Source organism: Physeter macrocephalus, chromosome 16 (assembly GCF_002837175.3).
Source record: "Physeter macrocephalus isolate SW-GA chromosome 16, ASM283717v5, whole genome shotgun sequence".
In the NCBI taxonomy this organism is placed as follows: Eukaryota; Metazoa; Chordata; class Mammalia; order Artiodactyla; family Physeteridae; genus Physeter; species Physeter macrocephalus.
The window spans coordinates 68,723,035-68,743,296 of NC_041229.1; the positions used below are offsets into that span (position 1 = coordinate 68,723,035).

Below are 20,262 nucleotides of genomic sequence, written 5' to 3' on the forward strand. Positions count from 1 at the left end.
CACACACACAAACAAAAAAAAAAAAAAAAAAAAAAAAAAAAAAAAAAAAAAAAAAAAGCCATAATAAACTCTTTCTGAAGAAGGAAAGATTTTTGTTACTATATCTGGTAATGTAATTCCATCTTTTGATGTTTCTATCTATCTCCACCACAATATTAATAAGATGCGTACTTCAGTGCTTTAACCATGAGTGATTTTTTTTCTCATTAGTTTTTATTACATCACTCCTTATTTTAGCAATGTGAAAAAAGATATGAACAAAAATAAAATAAAAACGTTCACAATTCTACCACAGAGTTTTTTTTTTTTAATGAAAGCAAAGTAAAGATTTTTTTTAGGCAAATGTAAGCTGAGAGAATTCATCAGTAGCAGACCTGCATTATAAAAATTATCAAGTTCTTTAGGCAGAAAGAAAATATCAGATAAAAATCTGCATTTATACAAAGGAATGAAAAGCACCATAAGTGGTCAATATGTGGGCAAATATAACTTTTTTCTCATTAAAAAAAATACTTGGAAGAAAATTGACTATTTATAATGGATGAATGGATATACAGAAACAGCAGAATATTATACAGCCTTAAAAAGGAAAGAAATTCTGACAATGCTTCCATACAAATGAACCTTGGGAGACATGCTAAATGAAATAAGCCTGTCACAGAAGGACAAATATTGTATGATTCCATTTATATTAGGTATGTAGAATATGCAAATTTATAGAGGGAGAGGAGTAGAATGGTGGTTGCCAGGGGCTAGGGGAGGGAGTATGGGGAGTTACTGTCTGCTGGGTAGTTTCAGTTTGGGATGATGAAAAAGTTCTGGAGAGGGATAGTGATAATGGCTGCACAACAATTTGAATGTACTTAATGACACTGAACTGTACATTTAAAAACAGTTAAACTGGTAAATTTTATGTTATGTACATTTTACCATGAAGAAAAATATGAAAAAACAAAAACAAAACCCCACCCAGGAAGGTATGTGAACATTGTCCTGTTCTCAACTCTCAACTTCTTAAGACTTGCTGAGTATGTCCCCCTTCCCTACCTGAGTCTGGACACTAGATAAATAAGAAATGGAAAAGAAATGGTGCATATATACTAAAAAGGTAACTGACTATTTAAAGCAAAAATAATAACAATACATCATAGGGTGGATAACAGGACATGTAGAAATACAGGACAATAACACAAAGGATGGTAGCAGGGGATGGGTGGAATGAAAGTACATTATTGTAAATTAGTATACAGTCAGAATGGTCAGACACTACGATGAAGGTATGAACTGTAGAAACGGGAATACATTTAAGAGGCACTTCTAGGATAAAACAGACAGTAACTGACAGGATGAAGATGCTGGAGGGAGAGACATTTCCTTCACTGGGTCCTGACTAATCCCAGGAAGCAGAAATAACCTCATAAACCCTTGTATCACTTCCACTGGACTAATCACGCGCTATTGTTATTACATTACTTTGTCAATTTTACAATCATCAGGTTGTATATATGTTATGCTGTATCACTTTGTCCATTTCCCCAACTAGAGCATAAGCTCTCAAGATTCCTTTGTTGGGTAAATGTAGGATAAATGAACTTACATTTTGCTTTTTCTTCTCCTGAACCAAAGCTACATAGCGCAAGGCAACCTTGGTCAGAGTTGTGGCAAGCGAGGCAGCCACAAAGAAATCTCCATCCAGAAGGAATCCTCGCAGGGGAGGTCTGAAAAGCAATCAGGGAAAGTGAAAACCACCAACTTCTCAGACGCAGGCACCTTGTGTATAAACGACTCAAGGAAGCCTACTGAATGCTCTCAGTGCCACCCTTCAGTGATAGGGATCTCAATTATGGTTCCCTCTTTAGCTCTCAGAATAAAAAAGGAAAAAGAAAAAAAATCACATGGCTTTAACACTTATCTTCAAATGATAAAAGAGCTAAATGAATAGGGAAAGAGAAAATAGTTAAAGGTGCATATACTGAAACCAATGAGCTACATTCAAACCCCAGCTTATCTATTTATTTATTGTGTCCCTTTGGGTAAGTTGCAAACCTCTCTATGCCTCAAATTCCTCTATAAAATGTGGTTAATCAACAGGATACTGTCAAAGACTATATGAGACAAACTCTTTATTTAGCCCAATGCCTAGTTCACAGTAACCATTAAAAGTTTAGGCAAATTTTCATCAACTTCACTATAAAATTGAGAACAAAATAAGGAGGAAAACATCAAAATTTTATTCCATCAATTAGAAGTGGAAAATCTTCAAAATATGTTTTCCAAATGCAAAAAGGCAACAAAACTCAACTGTCATCAGTTACCTCCACTTAGCATTTTCTACATGAGTAAAATAATTTTAGTTTAAACAGAACACAGTTATTTCAATGAGAATAGTTATAAGGAGCAGAGGATTAAAACTATTAACACAATTTCTGGGAGAAAGAACTTAAAACATCATTCTCCTTTCAAGTATCTTATATGGCAAAAATTTCCATTTGGGTCAAAAGAGGAAACTATCACTAATAAGAAAAAGAAATCCTTTGACTGTTTTAGACACAGGAGTAATCATAGAAGTGTAGCTGGCAGGGCACAGGTGCCACAAATTACCTTTCTTCCTCTTTCTTGGTGGGTCTGGAACTGCTAAGGGCACTCTGTGTTGCATAGGTGCCCATTTCAGTTACCAACTTCTGAACTGGCCCCACAGTTATTTCTTCTTCAGGTTTTAATTCACCAGCTTCTTTTTTAATTTCTGACTCTACAATTGGGATCTAAAAATCAATTGGAAACATCAATTTAGTAATAGTATCAGCAGCAAGCAAAACATATTTAAATATTCAATCATTTCTATAGTTCTCTACAGAACTATTCCCACAATGGGATTTTTGGAACTTGGGGCTCTGCTTTCAATTTTCATTCCTTCCCAGGATAATGTAGTGAGAACAGGGGCTTTGGAGTTGGATGCCACTTTTAGTTGTATGGTTCTGGGCAAATTAATTAAACCACTTTGAGCCTCAGTTTCCTAATCTGTTAAATGGAAATCTTAATTCTTTCCACACAAGTTACTTAAAAGGAAAATGCTTAGGACACTGACTAAGACAAAGGAGATACTCACTAAGCCTTATTCTTCTTCTCCATCCCTTCCCTTGAAATACTAACCAAAACCAGCACCCATCCTTCCATAAAATGAAATAAATCTAACTTATTTGTACATAATAACTTCATCAACTTCCTCTTTTAAACCAAATGGATACAATGTATTTATTTCTCAACACCAGTCTATCATATAATTTAAGAGCTCTAAGAGTCTTCAATCATTATCTATTGACTCCTTTATTATATAGATGAAAAACCTGATGTCCAGTCTTATATCCAAAGACCCAGAGCTAATTACTGGCAGAAGAAAGACTGGAATCCAGGCTCCTAACAAGCACTGTTCTTTCTATTCTACCATATGGTTGTTTGGATGAGGAAATACTGCCAGTTTTAGTACATAAATACATATTCTAAAGTCAGCCCTGTTCTTATAATATATGCATTCTTTTTTCATAACACAGAGGATTAAGCAGAGTTTTACAAGTCTTTTTCTTTTTTTAAAACACAGAACCTTTTGTTCAAATAAGATCTTACCCAGAAGGGTAAATAATACAGGTAAAAGAAAAGGTGTTATGGCTCAATGCAGGGGAGGACAACTCTCCTAATTTCCCATTGCCCAAAGGCTTAATTATCTGTGTAATTAAAATTTTTTCAGTGTTCTTTAGCCCAAGCACTACTAAATAAAAACACAAAAAAGCAAATCACCACATAAAAGTCAGTTTACTAAAGTAAAAATCACCATATAAAGTAGAATTTACTAAAAGTAAAACATACCTCCCCAAGGGACCTGCGGACCTCAGTCATCACACTCTGAATGTCTTCCTTGGTACTACAGTATTCTCCCAGGATCCATAATGCTCCTCGGTAAATCCTATAGCAAGAATACAAGTTCTGAAACACTGATTCTGCCAACAAATCTTGAAGCAGTGATCTTTCTTTGTGAATTTAACCTTAAGCAAGAAAACAATATCCTGCAGTTGTGAGGGACTATGGATGAAATATTAAGAATATAACAAAGACACTAAGTTTCTTTGATTCTCTCTTGAAATCACAAGGATTAAAAGGAAAGTAAGTGTCTTATCCATCATTTTTAGGAACATTCTACAACTGGTAAACCCAGTAGTAAAAATAAAATACCAAAATGTTTCCCAGAAAGGTGTTATCTTACATTTAGGACCAAAGTTAAGGTAAATTTGATTTTATAACTTACCACTACAAAAAAGTATTATTTTAATATAAAAAGTAATTCACTGAAGAGGCAGGATGCTGAAAAGAACAATGAAAAAGGAAGGAATGCAGAGGATCATAACAAGAAGACCAAAAACATAAAGAAAGCAACGATTTTCTAATTAAAAAATGTTAAACTGAATAAAGTCTTCAGTCATCTTTTCCCTAAGATTTTCATTAAATTTATTCAAAAAATTCTAGAAACTGAAGCTCTAAGAGATTATGGCTGCCAAAAGCTAAACTTTGATATGGTTTTTTTTTTCCCCAGAAAGGAAGCAAATCTTTCTCACTTCCATAAATATCAATACATCTTCATATCATAAAACCAATTTTGTAGTCCCTTCTTTTCTATACAGGCAGATAAAATGCAAGTCTACTACAGTCTATCAGATGATTTACATGAAGCAAAACTTGGATGCAACGTCCTTTCTCATTAGCAAAGGCTATCTGAAAGGAAACAACTCAGATTTAGGTTGTATTTTCAATCCTTCACTTCAGTAAATGCTAAAGGGGGGATATAAATAATAACAGTATCCCCAAAATGATATCTTTTTTTTTTTTTTTTTGCCATACGCGGGCCTCCCACTGTTGTGGTCTCTCCCGTTGCGGAGCACAGGCTCCGGAAGCGCAGGCTCAGCGGCCACGGCTCACGGGCCTAGCCACTCCGCGGCATGTGGGATCTTCCTGGACCGGGGCACGAACCCATGTCCCCCGCATCGGCAGGCGGACTCTCAACCACTGCGCCACCAGGGAAGCCCCAATATGATACCTTTTAAGAATACGTTCCTTAGTCACTTTAGGATTTACAATGTTTTAGAGGAAATGAGAATAGAGACATGTACCAAAAATTTTATTTTGCCCATAGATTATGGGTTAACTAAGGGTGAGAGTAGGGGTGACATGTTTCTGACATTTATTTTGTCTTATTTTGTCTTGACTGTGTTGAGACGCCTCTCTTCCCCTATATTGTCTATCAACTGACCCTTAAAAACAGAAATTGGTAAAATGCTTATTTGACTTTACATTTAAACAGATTTTAAACCTACTTGACAGATTTGATAGCATGAAAGACTTCAAGCATCTTCTCAACAATAAGCATTCTCAGGTTATCAAAGCGCTGAATGGCTTCACGAACAAACTCCAAGACATCAGCAGCTGCTGCTTCATTACTGTCACTAAGAAATTCCATTAACTAAAAGAAAAAAATGGATAACGATTACATATTTTCAGAAAGAAAATTATCTAAGGTTTAATAAGTAAATTAAACAAGTTTAAAAAGAATATAAATAATACTTTTCAAATATACAACAAAATGTAAGTTGAGAGACAAGCACCATTATGTAAACAAAGTCTTTTCAGTTTATTACAAAACACATGATAAAACAGAAGCTGAAATCCACAAGTCTAAATAAATTAACTGGACACATCTAAGTTGTAACTAAAAGTAAAATCATTTTAGAGAAAATTCAGAGCTCAAAGTCAAAATTTCAAATTATAATAACATACCCCAGTTATCTGACAATGACAGAAAACAAAATATTCTGGGTATGTTAATTTTTCCTCTAATTAAATCCTTCAACTTTAAGAGGTAAAATCCCACTGAATAATCTATACACACAGAATAATTTTACTTTAGGGAAGTGTAACAAACATTAATTGCAATAATATGTGGAAGTATTTTTGTCACTATTTTTTGTTGTTGCTTATTTTTTTGGTGAAGATGTAAGAGAAAGAAGTCAGAGTCCTTATCCTTTTGAGCTTAATAGTAAACATAAAGATCCCTTCTGACCGTGAGATTTAGTAAGTACAGACAGTTGAGATTTCCAGAGTTTAACTGATAAATAACTAGAATTTCTTAATTTTTATTTTTAGAGAATTTCAGAGTTAAGATCATTGGAATTACATACCACAGGAATAACATTTGCAGCCATATCTGGAAATCGGACGGAACAGGAATGCAATGTTCGCACAAGGAGTTGTCTGTATTTGTCAGTATCTTCATGCTCTGACACATTGTTTGTTTTAATCACTTCCTTCTTAAGGACAATAACCAGCTATAGAACAAAGTAAAAATAAGTGAGAATGACATCATGTTTGGCTTGACAGCTTACAAAGTGCTGTCAAAGTTTTGTTTTACCTCTTCGACATTCCTAGAGGAGACAAGATCCAGTGCTAACTGCAGAGTTTTCTTGCGTACTTCTAAGTCCGGTGTGCTCAGTACTCTTAGGATGTCCATAACCAGATCCTGAAAAAGAACAAAAATATCCAGAATTAACACCAGTATTTCTAGTCACAAGAAGAAAATCCTAACTGTAGAATAAAGGATTCTGTTCCTCATGACCTTAATTCTTTGATCTATAATAAAATCACTACTGGTGGAAAAACCAGATAATTTGAGTCGCATTTGAGGATCAGCATTGAATTTAGCTCTATTTGTAACCATGGGGCTTTATTTTTATAACAATCATTCTCACAGATAAAATAGGTATGCTGATAATTTTCTAGAATCTAATCATCTTTATTCTCAGTTGGTATAATTATTTTCCAAGAAATATAAATTATATTAAGATTAAAACAAATATATCTCTACTGCTAAGAACACCAAGTGCAGTACAAATAGAAAAGATAAAAGGTAACATATTAATTCACGTTAGAAATTTTTTTTTTTTTTTTTTTTTGCAGTACGCGGGCCTCTCACTGCTGGGGCCCCTCCCGTTGCGGAGCACAGGCTCCGGACACGCGGGCTCAGCGGCCATGGCTCACGGGCCCAGCCACTCCACGGCATGTGGGATCCTCCCGGACAGGGGCACGAACCTGTGTCCCCTGCATCGGCAGGCGGACTCTCAACCACTGCGCCACCAGGGAAGCCCTAGAAATGTTTTTTTATAACAAAGACAATATCCCAAAAGGCTATGGTGCTTCAAGAGTTACACCTTAGTTGACCAAAATTTAAACTGCCCCATCTCCAAGCATTTAAGCTAACCAAGACAGTAAGTCTTAGGAATTATCTCAATTTGAAAAAAGATTTTATTGAGGATTTCTCTCTTTTAGAAAACACTTACCTGTAGTACTCGTTCATGAGCAGGATGTTCTTTCAATTCTATTAATCGATCCAGAACTATGAGCTTTACATTGTTGTCACTCTCCTTAATAATTAAATCAATGTAACACTGAGCAGCAGCCTGTATGAAAAAAGAAATATATTTCAAGAACACATGCACCTACCTTAAACATAGAATCTGAAAATAAGAAACAAATAAAGCCTCCAAGAAACCAAAATACATTTATCACTGCATTTTCCCCAGAGGAATGTGTCCCTCTGTTTCCTAAGTTCTAACAAATTTCATTATTTTTTCAAGGTTACAAAAAATCAGAAGCATCACAAATTAAAAGGATGAACAGGGGCTGTTACAGGCAGAAACACTTGTTAACAGGCAAAAATTAAGGGCTGAACCTAAGGAACAAGGGAGAAAAAAGCTGACAGAGAATCCCAAATAGTTTAGCTATTGAGCATCTTTTAGTTTAGGTGCAAACTCTAACACACCTGCATTATGGTACCGAAAAATCAAGTATATAAAGATGGCCCTGAGTCATTAAAAGCAAAGGACAAAGGAATAAACCTGGAAGAGCTCCCAATGACTAAAGCTAGAACAATTTGATCAACAAAATAAATATTGGATTATAATCCATAGAATAAAATATTCATATTGATATAAAGAAAGAAGGAAAAGAGAGAGGGAGGGAGGGAAGAAAGGATGAAGGAGAAGGGACAGCTCTTCCTTGAGGAAGAACTCCAAATAATACATGTAGAATAAGGGTAATAGAAAATCACCATTAGAACATCATAGTAGTGACTGTCGTAGAAAAGATTCACTGATAGGTGCTAAAGTTAGTTGGTGTAAGTCGGAGAAGAAATAGGATATTTGTACAGTTTCAAAGTATCTTCTCAAGATATTGATTGATTACAAAAGGAAAAATCATAACTCAACAGTGGAGAAATCTGGCAGACACCACCTTAACCAAATGATCAAGGTTAACATCACCAGTAAGACGATGTATCAGAATCATATACTCCTAGATATGATACACTGAGACTGGTGCATCACTTCTGTGGTATTTCCCCCTCGCCCAAATGCATAACCTTAATCTGATTAGGAAAAAACACCAGACAAACCAAAATTAAGGGGTATTTTACAAACAAACTGACCCAGTACTCTTCAAAAGTGTCAATGTCATGAAAAACAGGGAAGGGCTGAGGAACTGTCACAGACTGGAGGACGCTAACACATGATAACTAGATGCTACGTGGGATCCTAAACTGAATCCTGGGACGGAAAATGATCTTTAGTGGAGAAACTGGTGAGATCTGAATAAAGTCTATAGTTTAGCTAACAATATTGTTCCAATGGTAATTTCTTAGTTTTGACAACTATACAATTGTTATGCAAAACATGAACATTATGGGAAGCTGGGTGAAGGGTAATGGGAACTTTGTCCTAGTTTTGCAACTTTTCTCTAAGTCTAAAATTATTTCAAAATAAAAAGTGAAAAGAATTTTTTAAGTATTGGTGGCGAAAGCAGTAAATTCTCCTATTTATACAATCTGGTTTTCTAGAACAGTTCATTCTATGAATATAGTAGGGGTTCTTCACATAGTCTTGATAGAGTAAACTAAAAAAGAGAACTATTTCATTTTTGAAAATATTCACTGGAACTTTTTTAGGGTCCATCCTTTAGGAACCAGTATCCATTTTCCTAGATCTAGTTTTTAATGTAATTAAAGTATGGGTGGAGATCTTAAAATACCAGTATCATTCTCCAGAAACTAGAAATACTGCTATTCTCTCTCTGTCTCTCTTGCTCTCTCTATATATACATATGAAAGCAGAAAAAAAGAAAAGAAGGAAGGTCAGACTACGTAAGAAATCAAATAATTTTCTAATATTTGTAGTTATTTCTATGCCATGTAATGCCGTGTAACCACACAGTAAACTGCAATGTCACTAAATCATAAGTGATAAGATAGCATATCTATCATCTAATTGGCACCCTCCCCAAAAAAAAGCAGTACCTTGATTGCAGTAGGTGCACTAGAGAGTGTCACTAATGTTCCAGCGGCTTCATATTTTACAGCAGGGCTAGATGACTGTAGTAAGTTATAGATGCAGCGAATGAAACGAGCCCTTTCTGATGGATTAGCATGACAGACCTGGAGAAGAAAACATTTAGGTTTCAATTGACTGCAGGAACACTTGCTTTCAAATAGATTTTTAAAATAGATATCAGCATACGGGATGCTAGTTTTCTTTTTTTTTTTTTTTTTTTTTTTTGTGGTACGCGGGCCTCTCACTGTTGTGGCCTCTCCCTTTGCAGAGCACAGGCTCCAGACGCGCAGGCTCAGCGGCCATGGCTCACGGGCCTAGACGCTCCGCGGCATATGGGATCTTCCCAGACCGGGGCGCAAACCCGGTTCCCCTGCATCGGCAGGCGGACGCGCAACCACTGCGCCACCAGGGAAGCCCAGGATGCTAGATTTCTTAATCTGAAAGCTAATAATAGTCTTATAAGGACACCTGAAGATGTCGGCCAATGTCGGATGAGACGCTGTGACACAACACTGGTAATTCCAGAAAGAAATAGGTTTTACTTCAAATAATTGTTACAGCTACTCAATCCGTTTATTCATTCAATAATGCTTTATATTTCCACTCTTTCTATAATGATTTTTAGATGGCTCATAATTAAAGATATGTGTACTATACACAAGTGAAATAGAAAGAAAATGTAAAGTAACAAAGAAAGGACAACACATTAACTAAGTACACTAATATGGGTACTGTAATAGGTATTAAATTTGGTCCTACATTTTTATTCTGGATGTCACGTCAAAAGGGAAACATGATGGATTATATAAATCTCAACAGCTGATGAAAGAAAAATACCAATTCTTAAATAAAGCAAGAAAGATAACCTCTTTCAAGTACTGCTACTTATTATTTGGGGCCATATTCAATGTTGGGAAGAAAACTATAATTTTCTATCCCATTCTAAATGCATCTCAATACCTTTACCTGTGAAGCAAATATTCCTTACTTTTTCTCTTTTGAAGTCAGTATTTATGTTAGATTTTCCTAAAATGTATAGTCAAATCTCCATTACTCCAACAGGACTCAAAACTTCTTCCCTCTTACTATAACCTGGACCCTACCAGACAAAGAAGTCACCGGATAGCAGAGAATCCCTATTTTTGAGACTCTCAGTGGCATCCCTAAACCATACACATGAATTATATTTATATATATTACACATATTATATTTATATATTTATAGTTCTGGTTTCATCTTAAATGCCAGTTCCAAATGACTGGGTACCCTGTGTTGAAAGGGGCCTCTTTCCTGCAGAAGCAAAGAGGCTGTAATGAGTGAGAGTGTCTGCTAGGGGTATTCTGTCCATGCCACCCTATTCAATAAAAGTCATTCCTAACAAATATTTTTGTTGGCCTCCAATGGTATCAATAGCAAAACGGGATGTTATTGCATCCTTTATTTTCTCAGAACGTTAAGATGCAATCAATTCTTTCGAAGGATATATCAAATTAAAATGTTGCCAATAAAGTACTTCATTTTAAAATCCAAATCTCTAATCTAGTTTTAAACTTTCTGTGAGTCAATGGCTTACAATGTCATATTAACATATTTAAAGTCTTTCTATTCTCTTTTACAAACAGGAACAAAAAAATATTTGACTTTTTTTTGGTTTGTTTTTAGATTTCCAAAGTAGTCTTGTCTGGGGACTGCCCTGGTGGTCCAGTGGGTAAGACTCTGCGATCCCAGTGCAGGGGGCCCGGGTTCGATCCCTGGTCAGGGAACTAGATCCCACATGCATGCCGCAACTAAGAGTTAACATGCCGCAACTAAGAGTCCACATGGAGCAACTAAGAAGTCCCCATGCCACAACTAAGAGTCCACATGCCGCAACTAAGAAGTCCGTGTGCTGCAACTAAGAAGTCCGTGTGCCGCAACTAAGAAGTCCGTGTGTCGCTACTAAAGATCCCACGTGCTGCAACTAAGACCTGGTGCAGCCAAAAAAAAAAAGTAGTCTGGTGTGTATTCAAGAAAAGATCTTGACTTTTATTTCAAAGCCTAATTCATAATCTATTCAGTGACTTAGCAGTACACAACAATTTCTTTGCAGCTGTATTGGGTCAAACCATGAGTTTTCATAGAATTCTCTATGAAGGTTTATAAAGAATGGAAGTATTTGGAAAATATGATAAAACAAAGGGGGTGGGGAAGACTTTAATAGGCCATGATATAAAATATTTCTACGTGTGTCGCTACTAAAGATCCCACGTGCTGCAACTAAGACCTGGTGCAGCCAAAAAAATAGTAGTCTGGTGTGTATTCAAGAAAAGATCTTGACTTTTATTTCAAAGCCTAATTCATAATCTATTCAGTGACTTAGCAGTACACAACAATTTCTTTGCAGCTGTATTGGGTCAAACCATGAGTTTTCATAGAATTCTCTATGAAGGTTTATAAAGAATGGAAGTATTTGGAAAATATGATAAAACAAAGGGGGTGGGGAAGACTTTAATAGGCCATGATATAAAATATTTCTACTGTTAAAACATATTATCCTAGCAATTAAGCAGCATCCCAGAGACTACTTAACCTTATCTCAAACTCCTAATTTTGCCCATTCTAGATTAGTCTTACCTTATAAATTAGTTCAACAATAACCAACTGAAGAATGTCTCCAAATGTCTGAACTTGATCAATACAAGTACTTAGGTAATCCAAAGCTCGATCCTGAAAAAATAACAATATATTTATCAAACTCAACGTCATTCAATAAAAGGACTTAATGAACTTTAAAAAATATATACAACTAAATCTAAAACAAATGAGGAAATGAGGGCAAAGGAAAACTAATTGAAGGAAAAAAATGAAGGTTAACACGTAATGTAAAAGTCAAATATATTTTCTAGAAATGGGCCACAAATCTAGGGTCTGAATTTTCTAGCAGCTAAACCAAGTAGAAAGACATTATGTATTACATGATTCAGGGTATCCACACAATCAAAACAAACCAACTGCTTATGAACACAGTTACTCCTATTTCTGAGACCCAAAAGAAAAATCTCATTGATTCTCACACACTGAACACTGTGATACAGAGAAATATGGCCTCAACAACAGCTCTACAATAAAAGTATCAACAAATTTTATTGAACTATTTCTGATTATGTCCCTTCATGCAGGTAAACAGCATAACAGCAATAACACAGGTCAATAAAACCAACTCTAGAGAACGACAAACACTGTGGCCCAAATAAGCAGCTTTCTTATAATCTTGTTTACAAAGATAAAATGATAGTATCTAGATTTCAGAGGAATGGATAGATTCCATACTTTCCAGTCTTCATGCATATTTTGATAATAAATACTGGATGGTAAAAATTCCGAGATTAGATGCCACCAAGGTATGCAGAGTCACTGCTAACCAGCAGAAGAATAAACTTTAATTACCAGCGGAGCTGGATGTACAGCTGACATTTACTTATGAAGTTTGAAAAGCCTAATAAAGACATATCTACATTGAAGTCCACCCTCTTTTGAAGCTATGGCTCAGGATAGACCCTAAAAAAGCTACTATTTTTCTCTGTTAAACAATTTTAGATCTATACTAAAAGAAGGAAAAATAAAGCCCCAAAGCAGAGTGCCAGAGCACATGGACATAATAATTTCAGTCTGGAAGAACTGTACAGTGGCTGCTATTAAATGCTTCTCTGATGTTTACTTTAAAAAAAAGAGTATATACTTAAGCAATATTCCACAGAAGGAATTTTTTAAAATTCTATTTATATATAAATTAAGTTAAAAAATCTAAAAAAGTCAAAATATACAAATCACATGTACTATAAACAAAATTACTGACTAAAAACTTGATTAGGCTTCTGAAATATCTTTAATTCTCATTTAAATACAATCATAAAAGTATTTTTTAAAAAGTACTTCACCTGATCTGCATGAATAAGCATCATAAATGCATTTCTTTTGCAACTTGCATCCTTCTCATTCACCAGAAAATCATGTATCAGTTCAGGAGCATCAGGTATAAGATGTTCAAAATTTCTTGAAATAAAACAGGTAATATCCATATTTAATAAAAATCTACTTTGTTATTTTAGTAACTCTCTGGACACTACCAAAATTAACCTTTATCAAACCTTATAACACTATCAATTTTTTTGCTTTTCAAAACTTTAAATCAATTAGAAAATTTTGAGTAGGAATCAGAAGCTTACATCTTCATCTATTAAGTTATCAAATTATATGTTTTCTAAGTCAATACAGAAAAAGCTGATTTATCCAACATGCTACCTATCAACTGAATAGCTCTAATAATTCTCTTTCATATACTTTAGGGATATAATGCTGATGCTCATAATGACAACCTCAAGGTCCTGAAAGATCCTTCATTAAGAATTATTAGAGAAAAAAAGTCCCTTGAATTTTATTAATTATGCATTGTATTTATTTACTTATTTACTTACTCCTTATTTTGAAAATTTAAACTGTTTGCAGTATACAAAACAATGAACACCAGCTTAATAAAAACGGTCACCTAACTTTAACAATGATTAATTCATAGTCATATTTGTTGCACCTACATCTCTACTTACCTCCTCTCCTCCCATATTATTCTTAAGCAAATCCCACACCACGTTAACACTTCTTCTGTAAATATATCAGTATGCTTCTCTAAAATTAAGGACTCTTTCTTTTTTAAACTAATATTAATATCATTATCATATCTTAAAAACTGTAACAATTCCTTACTATCATCATATAGAAGTGTTCAAATTTCCAACTGTCTTATGTCATAATTTTTGTGTGTATATTGTAGTTTAAATTCTGAAATTTGTGTAGTCTGTATGGTAACTTTCAAAGAACTCTACATTATTAACCAGAATACCACTTTTCCTAACAGACAACAAAATCTAACGTAACAGTAAAAGAACTGTGAAATTACTTAACAATCAACTATTAAAGTACAAAGATATTTATATAAATTATACTCTAATTCTAAATAAATTGACACCAGTGACTGTAAAAACCAAGCATTCCAGCCTCATCTAACTCATTCTTTTAAAGTCCAAACTTTAAAACTGCCTTCTTAGAATGGCTTTTAAAGTCCAAAATCTTCAGCTTTCTAAGGACAGGAATCAGCTGAGAATTGCAACCCTTCCTATTAAAAAAAAGTTCCCTCCTTAAGGCTTCTAAGTGTAAAAAGACCCACATTCCACAAAAAGAGAATTCTAAAATAAGGTCAAAATCTCAAAGCTATGGGATAAGCAAGTTAATAAATTAATTAATTGGGCTGGAGTACTAAAATTGAGAATGACAGGTAGTGTCATAAACTGGAAAGTGTACAACCTGTTTAAAGGGGGCCATATTCACTTTCAGCATTGTCATTATGCAGAAACCAGGACCCAGTGTTGCCAGATCTTTCAACTTTTCAACGTTAACAACTTAACGATAATAAAGAAAAAATGTTCAGGCTAATCAAAACATATTTGCAAGCTACATACAATCTGCAAGGAACCACTTTGGAACTTCCAGTCTGAAAGACTGAACAGTCCTGACAGAACTAAGCCAAAGGAAGACCTTTATTTACCTATAGATAGTATAGATGGCCAAAACAGCATTTCTTCTAACATAGCTGTGTCGATGCTCCAAACAAGCACGGATAGCTGGCATTAAAGGTTCCAGCAATTCTGCCTCTTTCAATTTGCAAAGAAAACGAAGAGTAGATCCTCGAATAAATTCATTAGGATGTTGAAGGTCCTGATATAAAATTTTAAATGTGAAATGTTGAGCCTCAACATTTTACAAAAAACCCACAATTTTTAAATACAAAATTTTCCAATAAAAAAGTCAGAAAGTAGGTTTGAGGAAAAAGACCTAGATTATTATACAATTTCCATCACATTCCTGTTGATTAAAGCAAGTTTTACTTATCACATCAATGTCTTATATTCTATGTGTCATTGTTTTTTATTAATAACATATAAAATGCATGGAAAGTGTCTGAAAAAAGTAACAAGAAAACTTTTCACGGTAACTTTTTACAACTTCAGTTCCAAATATCTACAACCTACATCTTACCCAAGGTTTAATTTTAAAAATTAAAACAAAGCCCATTCCACCAACTTTACAATTATTTAAAAATCAAAGCAGTATTTGGAAATAATCATGGTTTGGTTTACCTTTCTATATGCATCACATACAAGGATCATTTCGTGTAAAAGTCTCCCATCTGGAGTTGTTTTAGGAACAATTTCCCAAAATACCAGAAGTAATTTTTTGATGGTGTGATCCTGAAGAGGTAGCACAAAGCGAATGATAGTCATCAGAAGCCCAGGAAGCTTTTCACCATTTAGAATCATAATGATTACTTTTTTCAAAGCTTCAGTCTTTGACTTCACATCTCCTTTTTCTGATTCAAAAATTCCAAAAAAAAAAAAAAAAAAGCACAATTATTTTAAAAAAATTTCTCAGATAATTTTAAAAGCAATTAACAAAATAAAACATTTTCTCACATTATCAGTGGCAATGGTAACAAGGGTACTAACCCAAGTGACAAGGGTTTTCCACCTGGCTTTGACAAAAACTAGCTGTACGACTTTATACAAGTCATTCATCTCTGAACCTCATGATTCTTTACACATAACATAAAGGCACTGGATTAGCTCTTTGGTCCCAAACCAATGGAGTTAATGCAGAAGCCACGAATCTACAGGTGCACCAAATAATGTATATCTCAAACACATATGTAGCTATTTTTCAAAATTTAAACAGATGTTGTTATGTGCTTCTTGAATTCAAAGTAGCTTTTTTAGTCAGTGTGTATTTTCTAAACCAAAGATACAACCACTATTACAGGGGTGGGGGTGGGGATCAGTGACACGTTTTCAAAATTAGGAAGAACCTCAAACTCAAAAAGGTTGGGAATTAATAGACTAGATTAATTCCAAAATCCCATTGTATTTCTACAGGCTATAGAACTTTAGAATCTTTCTTAAGAAATTACCTAAAAAATTGGAGGAAAATTAAAATGTACTGGATTAGTAACCATCATTTACAATAAAGGATGATGCATTTAAGATAAAATGCTAGTTTACTGTCACTTAACCTAAAAGTATTTGCTATATGTTACGCAAAACAATCTATAATTTCACATCATTATTACTGCATACTGAAGAATTTATGGCAAAAATCTTTTGGATCCAAAATTCGAAGACAGAAATATGAGACAAGCACACTCTACTACAATTGTTTAGATCATAAAAATAAATATCTAGGAGAGGGAAGGATGAAGAGGGGTGATAAAAGTCTTTAATAATCAAGAGGAAAAGAAGAGAACTAGAAGTAAATTTTCAACAGTTAGAACATATGTGGCTATTAGAATAGTTCCTGTTGTTGCCAAAGACAGAGACTGTGAATGACTAACTGGTAGAGTTAAAGGAAGGATTTAAGGTTCAGAAGAATCGTACTAGGTAAATCAAAAGTTCTTTCTAGTCCCCAAAAGCTATATATCTATTACCAACTTGGTATGATATCTTAACATGTTGAATAGAGAATATATCCTTAGGTATTTGGACTGAGAACACAGTGAGGGTTACTGCCAAATTTATCCCGTAAGGGTCAGTATTTTTGTTTAAAACAGACTTCTCATGCATCTTTTCATGCTTCAGAGTATTACATCTCCTGCCACACATGAAAAAAAAACTGTGTGCCATATCAAATCAAGAAATGAACTAATGTAAAAGGATGAATACGTATAAATCTAGGCAAACCTGCAGTTTTTAAGTCATGAGGATGACAAAAACAAAGCATCAGGAGAGAGGACAGAACTACAAAACTACAAAATAAGACAGATTAGGCAAAGTTCTAAGTGGCTAAAGTTGTATTCACTGAGTCTAAACAGGTTTTCCTCTCTTTGTCCCAAAGCTTCCTTTGTGAATATAAAAAAAGAAATTTTTTTTTACCTAATCTGTTTGATTGTGTAAAGGACACAAAATCCACAAGACAATACCCTATCACTATAATGCTGATGGCTTCTTTTGTTCCAGTTTTGGGTTACTTTTCATGAATTAGCAAATCCAAAAAGTTTAGCAGGATAAAAATCCACTTGTAACTAAAGGTTAAAAAGTTTTAAAAGTAAGTTTATTAAGCAAACTTGTAAAAAATCAACACCATTTATTTCAAGTTCCCCTGACCCCAATTTCCATTTATTCTAACAATTCAAATTGAGGTAAAGAATGCTTCTTTCCACGTACTCAAAATTTTCAGAACTTCTTTTCCTGTGTGAACACTATCAAAAACATAGAAATTTTCAAATATCAATTCAATTCACCAAAATATACTCCAGGGAATGTATAGTCATCAGGGCTCACATCCAGTGATTAAAGTAAAGGGTAGTTAAAGCAACTCACTATTTCACCAAACAAAAATATTTGTTACTCAAATTGGAAACTACTCCTAAACTTTTTCTCATCTCAACTCTTTTGCGATAAAGTAAAAAATATACAAAAAATTCAAGACTACTTATTTATTTATTTGGTAGGTGGCAGGTAGTTAAGACTATTTTTACAGTTAAGGACAAGTTTTGTTCCAGCAATAAACAGCAATAAAGTTTACTGTACCAGCAGTAAACTTAAGTATTCTGGGGGTTTAAAAATTAAAACTTTTAAATTATGAGAAAAATATAGTACTGAAAGTTTATTCATTAATTTGCATTCCATTCTACTATCTAACATGAACATGAAAAAAAAGGAAATACAGTACAGGTGGCTTTTGTAAACTAAGGATATCAGTTTAAATGCCATAAAAAAACATTTCTTTTTCCTTCTCTAAAAACAGACCTCAATAGAAACCTAGTATTGAGTAACCTAAATCAGGAGGTATTCCATTACTGCTGATTAAGAGGTGGGAATATGCAAGTAAAACATCATCTCCTTTCAAACTGCAATGTTTTAAAAGATACTCTCAAGGTTTGAAGCATAATTTTCCCTCTAATTTGTTTTAAACAGTAGTTAGCAGTTTAAGTTAAACTTATTTTTAGTAGTTCAGTCAAACAAGAATCATTATCTTGGAATATGCACTACTTAAAAAATTTTTGACAGAATCACTCACAAAAAGGAGATACAGTATACACTTTTAAAATTCAGAAATAAAGTTTTTGTTTTCTTCTTTGCATAAATGCTTTAAAAATGAAAAGCTTAAATCTTTCTGAAAAGTATACATATATCCCAGTGTTGACTTAACTTGTTCAACAGGTAGTGAACCCAAAGAACAAAGTTCTTTTGGTTTTACAAGCTAAGTAATATGAAGTTAAGTGCACAAAGGAATTAAAACATTCAAATACACATTTTCAACCTGTTATCTACAGAGAATTGTCAGCTACATTTAAACAAGACATTACGTTACCTTGAGGAATAGTTAAAAACTAAACCATTACATTTCTTTAGCCCCACCCCACCATGTTATAAGCTAAACTGAGATGTTTTACTTCTAAAAACCAATATTGCAGGACTAAAGGTAACACATTTTCATTTTTAATAAGACAAAGTTCTACTGAAGAGATCCTAAGAAAAAATTAAGGCAAAAATTAAGCATTTCTAATTATAAAGGAACTTGAAAAGCAAATGAGCTTTTTATTTTCATTTCATTTTCAAACTATTATCAGTTTACCTAGATCATTTTTTAAGCTAATTTCAGAAGGTGGTTCTGAATCCATCGGCACGTTAATTAACGTATAGCATACGTTCTCAGCAGCCGTCATGGTTTCGGTTATAGCCAACTCTCGATACAAGATTTAAAGATAACGGATGCCAAAAAAAACCTAGAAAAATAAATACAAGGATATCATCACAAGCGAAAAGACAAAACAAAACCAAAAAACAAAAATAAAACCAGTAACTATCGTGATCTTCCTTGTCTTTAGTTCATTCAGTTTGGCTTATAAATTTTAAAGTATTAGAAGGGGAGGATCAATCTATGTTATGTTGTATAAAAATAAATCCTGATATATTAAAAAACACACACTTGTCAGCCTTGGCCTAAGGTATATTATCTCCCACCGCACGATCCCGCCCGGGGTTGGGGTTCAGAATACTGTACTGCAGAACTAAAGCCCACAATACAGTGACAGTCCCCTAGCCCATCGCGATATAAAAGTGATTTTTAAACATAATACACAATCTGAACTTCTGAAGTTAAAAGAGCCCGTGCACGAATACTCTGCTGAAACCTTAAAGAGCTTTAATGCGTTCATCCGTGGGACACTTCCCCGTCCCTTTGCTCCTGCAAAGCAAGCCCCGGCCCGAAATGGCGAGCCCCGGGGCCCTGGGTCGGAGAAGACCCCCGGCCAGTACGCAGGCCGAGAAGGGGTGTCCCGCCCAGAGCCTTCCAGTCCCGCGTTCCACTTCGCCAGGCCCGGACGCTAGCGGCCTAGTCGCTCCCCTTCCGAAGCTTCCCGCTAGAGCGCGTTCCTCCACCTCTGCCCAGCCCAGGACGACTCTCCGAGATTAGGGGCTTGCGGCCCGCTACCTGACTCCAAGGGGCAGCGGCTGGGGAAACCGCGGGACCGTGTCCTCGGGCTCCAACCCGCAGCAGCGGCGGCTCACCAGCAAAGTCCTAGGCTGACGTGGAAGGGGGTGGGGAACCGACCCAGGCCACAGCCACCTTAGCCCCTACGGCAACTCAGAGAGGACACGCATCTCCGTCCTGCGTCTGCGCGCTGCGAGTGCGTCGTAAGCATTTCTAAGTCTAAAAGAACTTCAAGTTTCTTCCTCTTCTCAAGCCCTCGGCCGCTTTAGGCCAAAGAGGGAACTGGGAACACATACTTAAGTTTTCCCTGCAAGCTTGGGTTAAGTG

At 35.0% G+C, this 20,262-nt stretch overlaps 1 protein-coding gene across 3 annotated transcripts in view; it reads right to left on the reverse strand.

The window, feature by feature from the left end:
• COPB1 (COPI coat complex subunit beta 1) overlaps positions 1 to 20,059 on the reverse strand; it is a 32,061-nt gene extending 12,002 nt beyond the window's left edge. Inside the window, exons 1-14 of one of the 3 annotated variants that reach the window (XM_007121483.4) lie at positions 19,936 to 20,059; positions 19,078 to 19,228; positions 15,591 to 15,820; positions 14,999 to 15,168; positions 13,338 to 13,452; positions 12,034 to 12,126; positions 9,386 to 9,523; positions 7,377 to 7,496; positions 6,452 to 6,559; positions 6,222 to 6,368; positions 5,361 to 5,506; positions 3,862 to 3,958; positions 2,602 to 2,762; positions 1,598 to 1,718 (exon numbers count right to left, since the gene is read on the reverse strand). In XM_007121483.4, the coding sequence (XP_007121545.1) occupies positions 1,598 to 1,718; positions 2,602 to 2,762; positions 3,862 to 3,958; positions 5,361 to 5,506; positions 6,222 to 6,368; positions 6,452 to 6,559; positions 7,377 to 7,496; positions 9,386 to 9,523; positions 12,034 to 12,126; positions 13,338 to 13,452; positions 14,999 to 15,168; positions 15,591 to 15,820; positions 19,078 to 19,168 (1,737 nt within the window). In that variant the 5' untranslated portion in view covers positions 19,169 to 19,228; positions 19,936 to 20,059. Of the gene's footprint in view, positions 1 to 1,597; positions 1,719 to 2,601; positions 2,763 to 3,861; positions 3,959 to 5,360; positions 5,507 to 6,221; positions 6,369 to 6,451; positions 6,560 to 7,376; positions 7,497 to 9,385; positions 9,524 to 12,033; positions 12,127 to 13,337; positions 13,453 to 14,998; positions 15,169 to 15,590; positions 15,821 to 19,077; positions 19,229 to 19,636; positions 19,658 to 19,935 lie in introns of those variants that run through there. The other 2 variants (XM_007121484.4, XM_055091555.1) reach the window with 2 other exon arrangements.
• Positions 20,060 to 20,262: the final 203 nt, after the last annotated feature.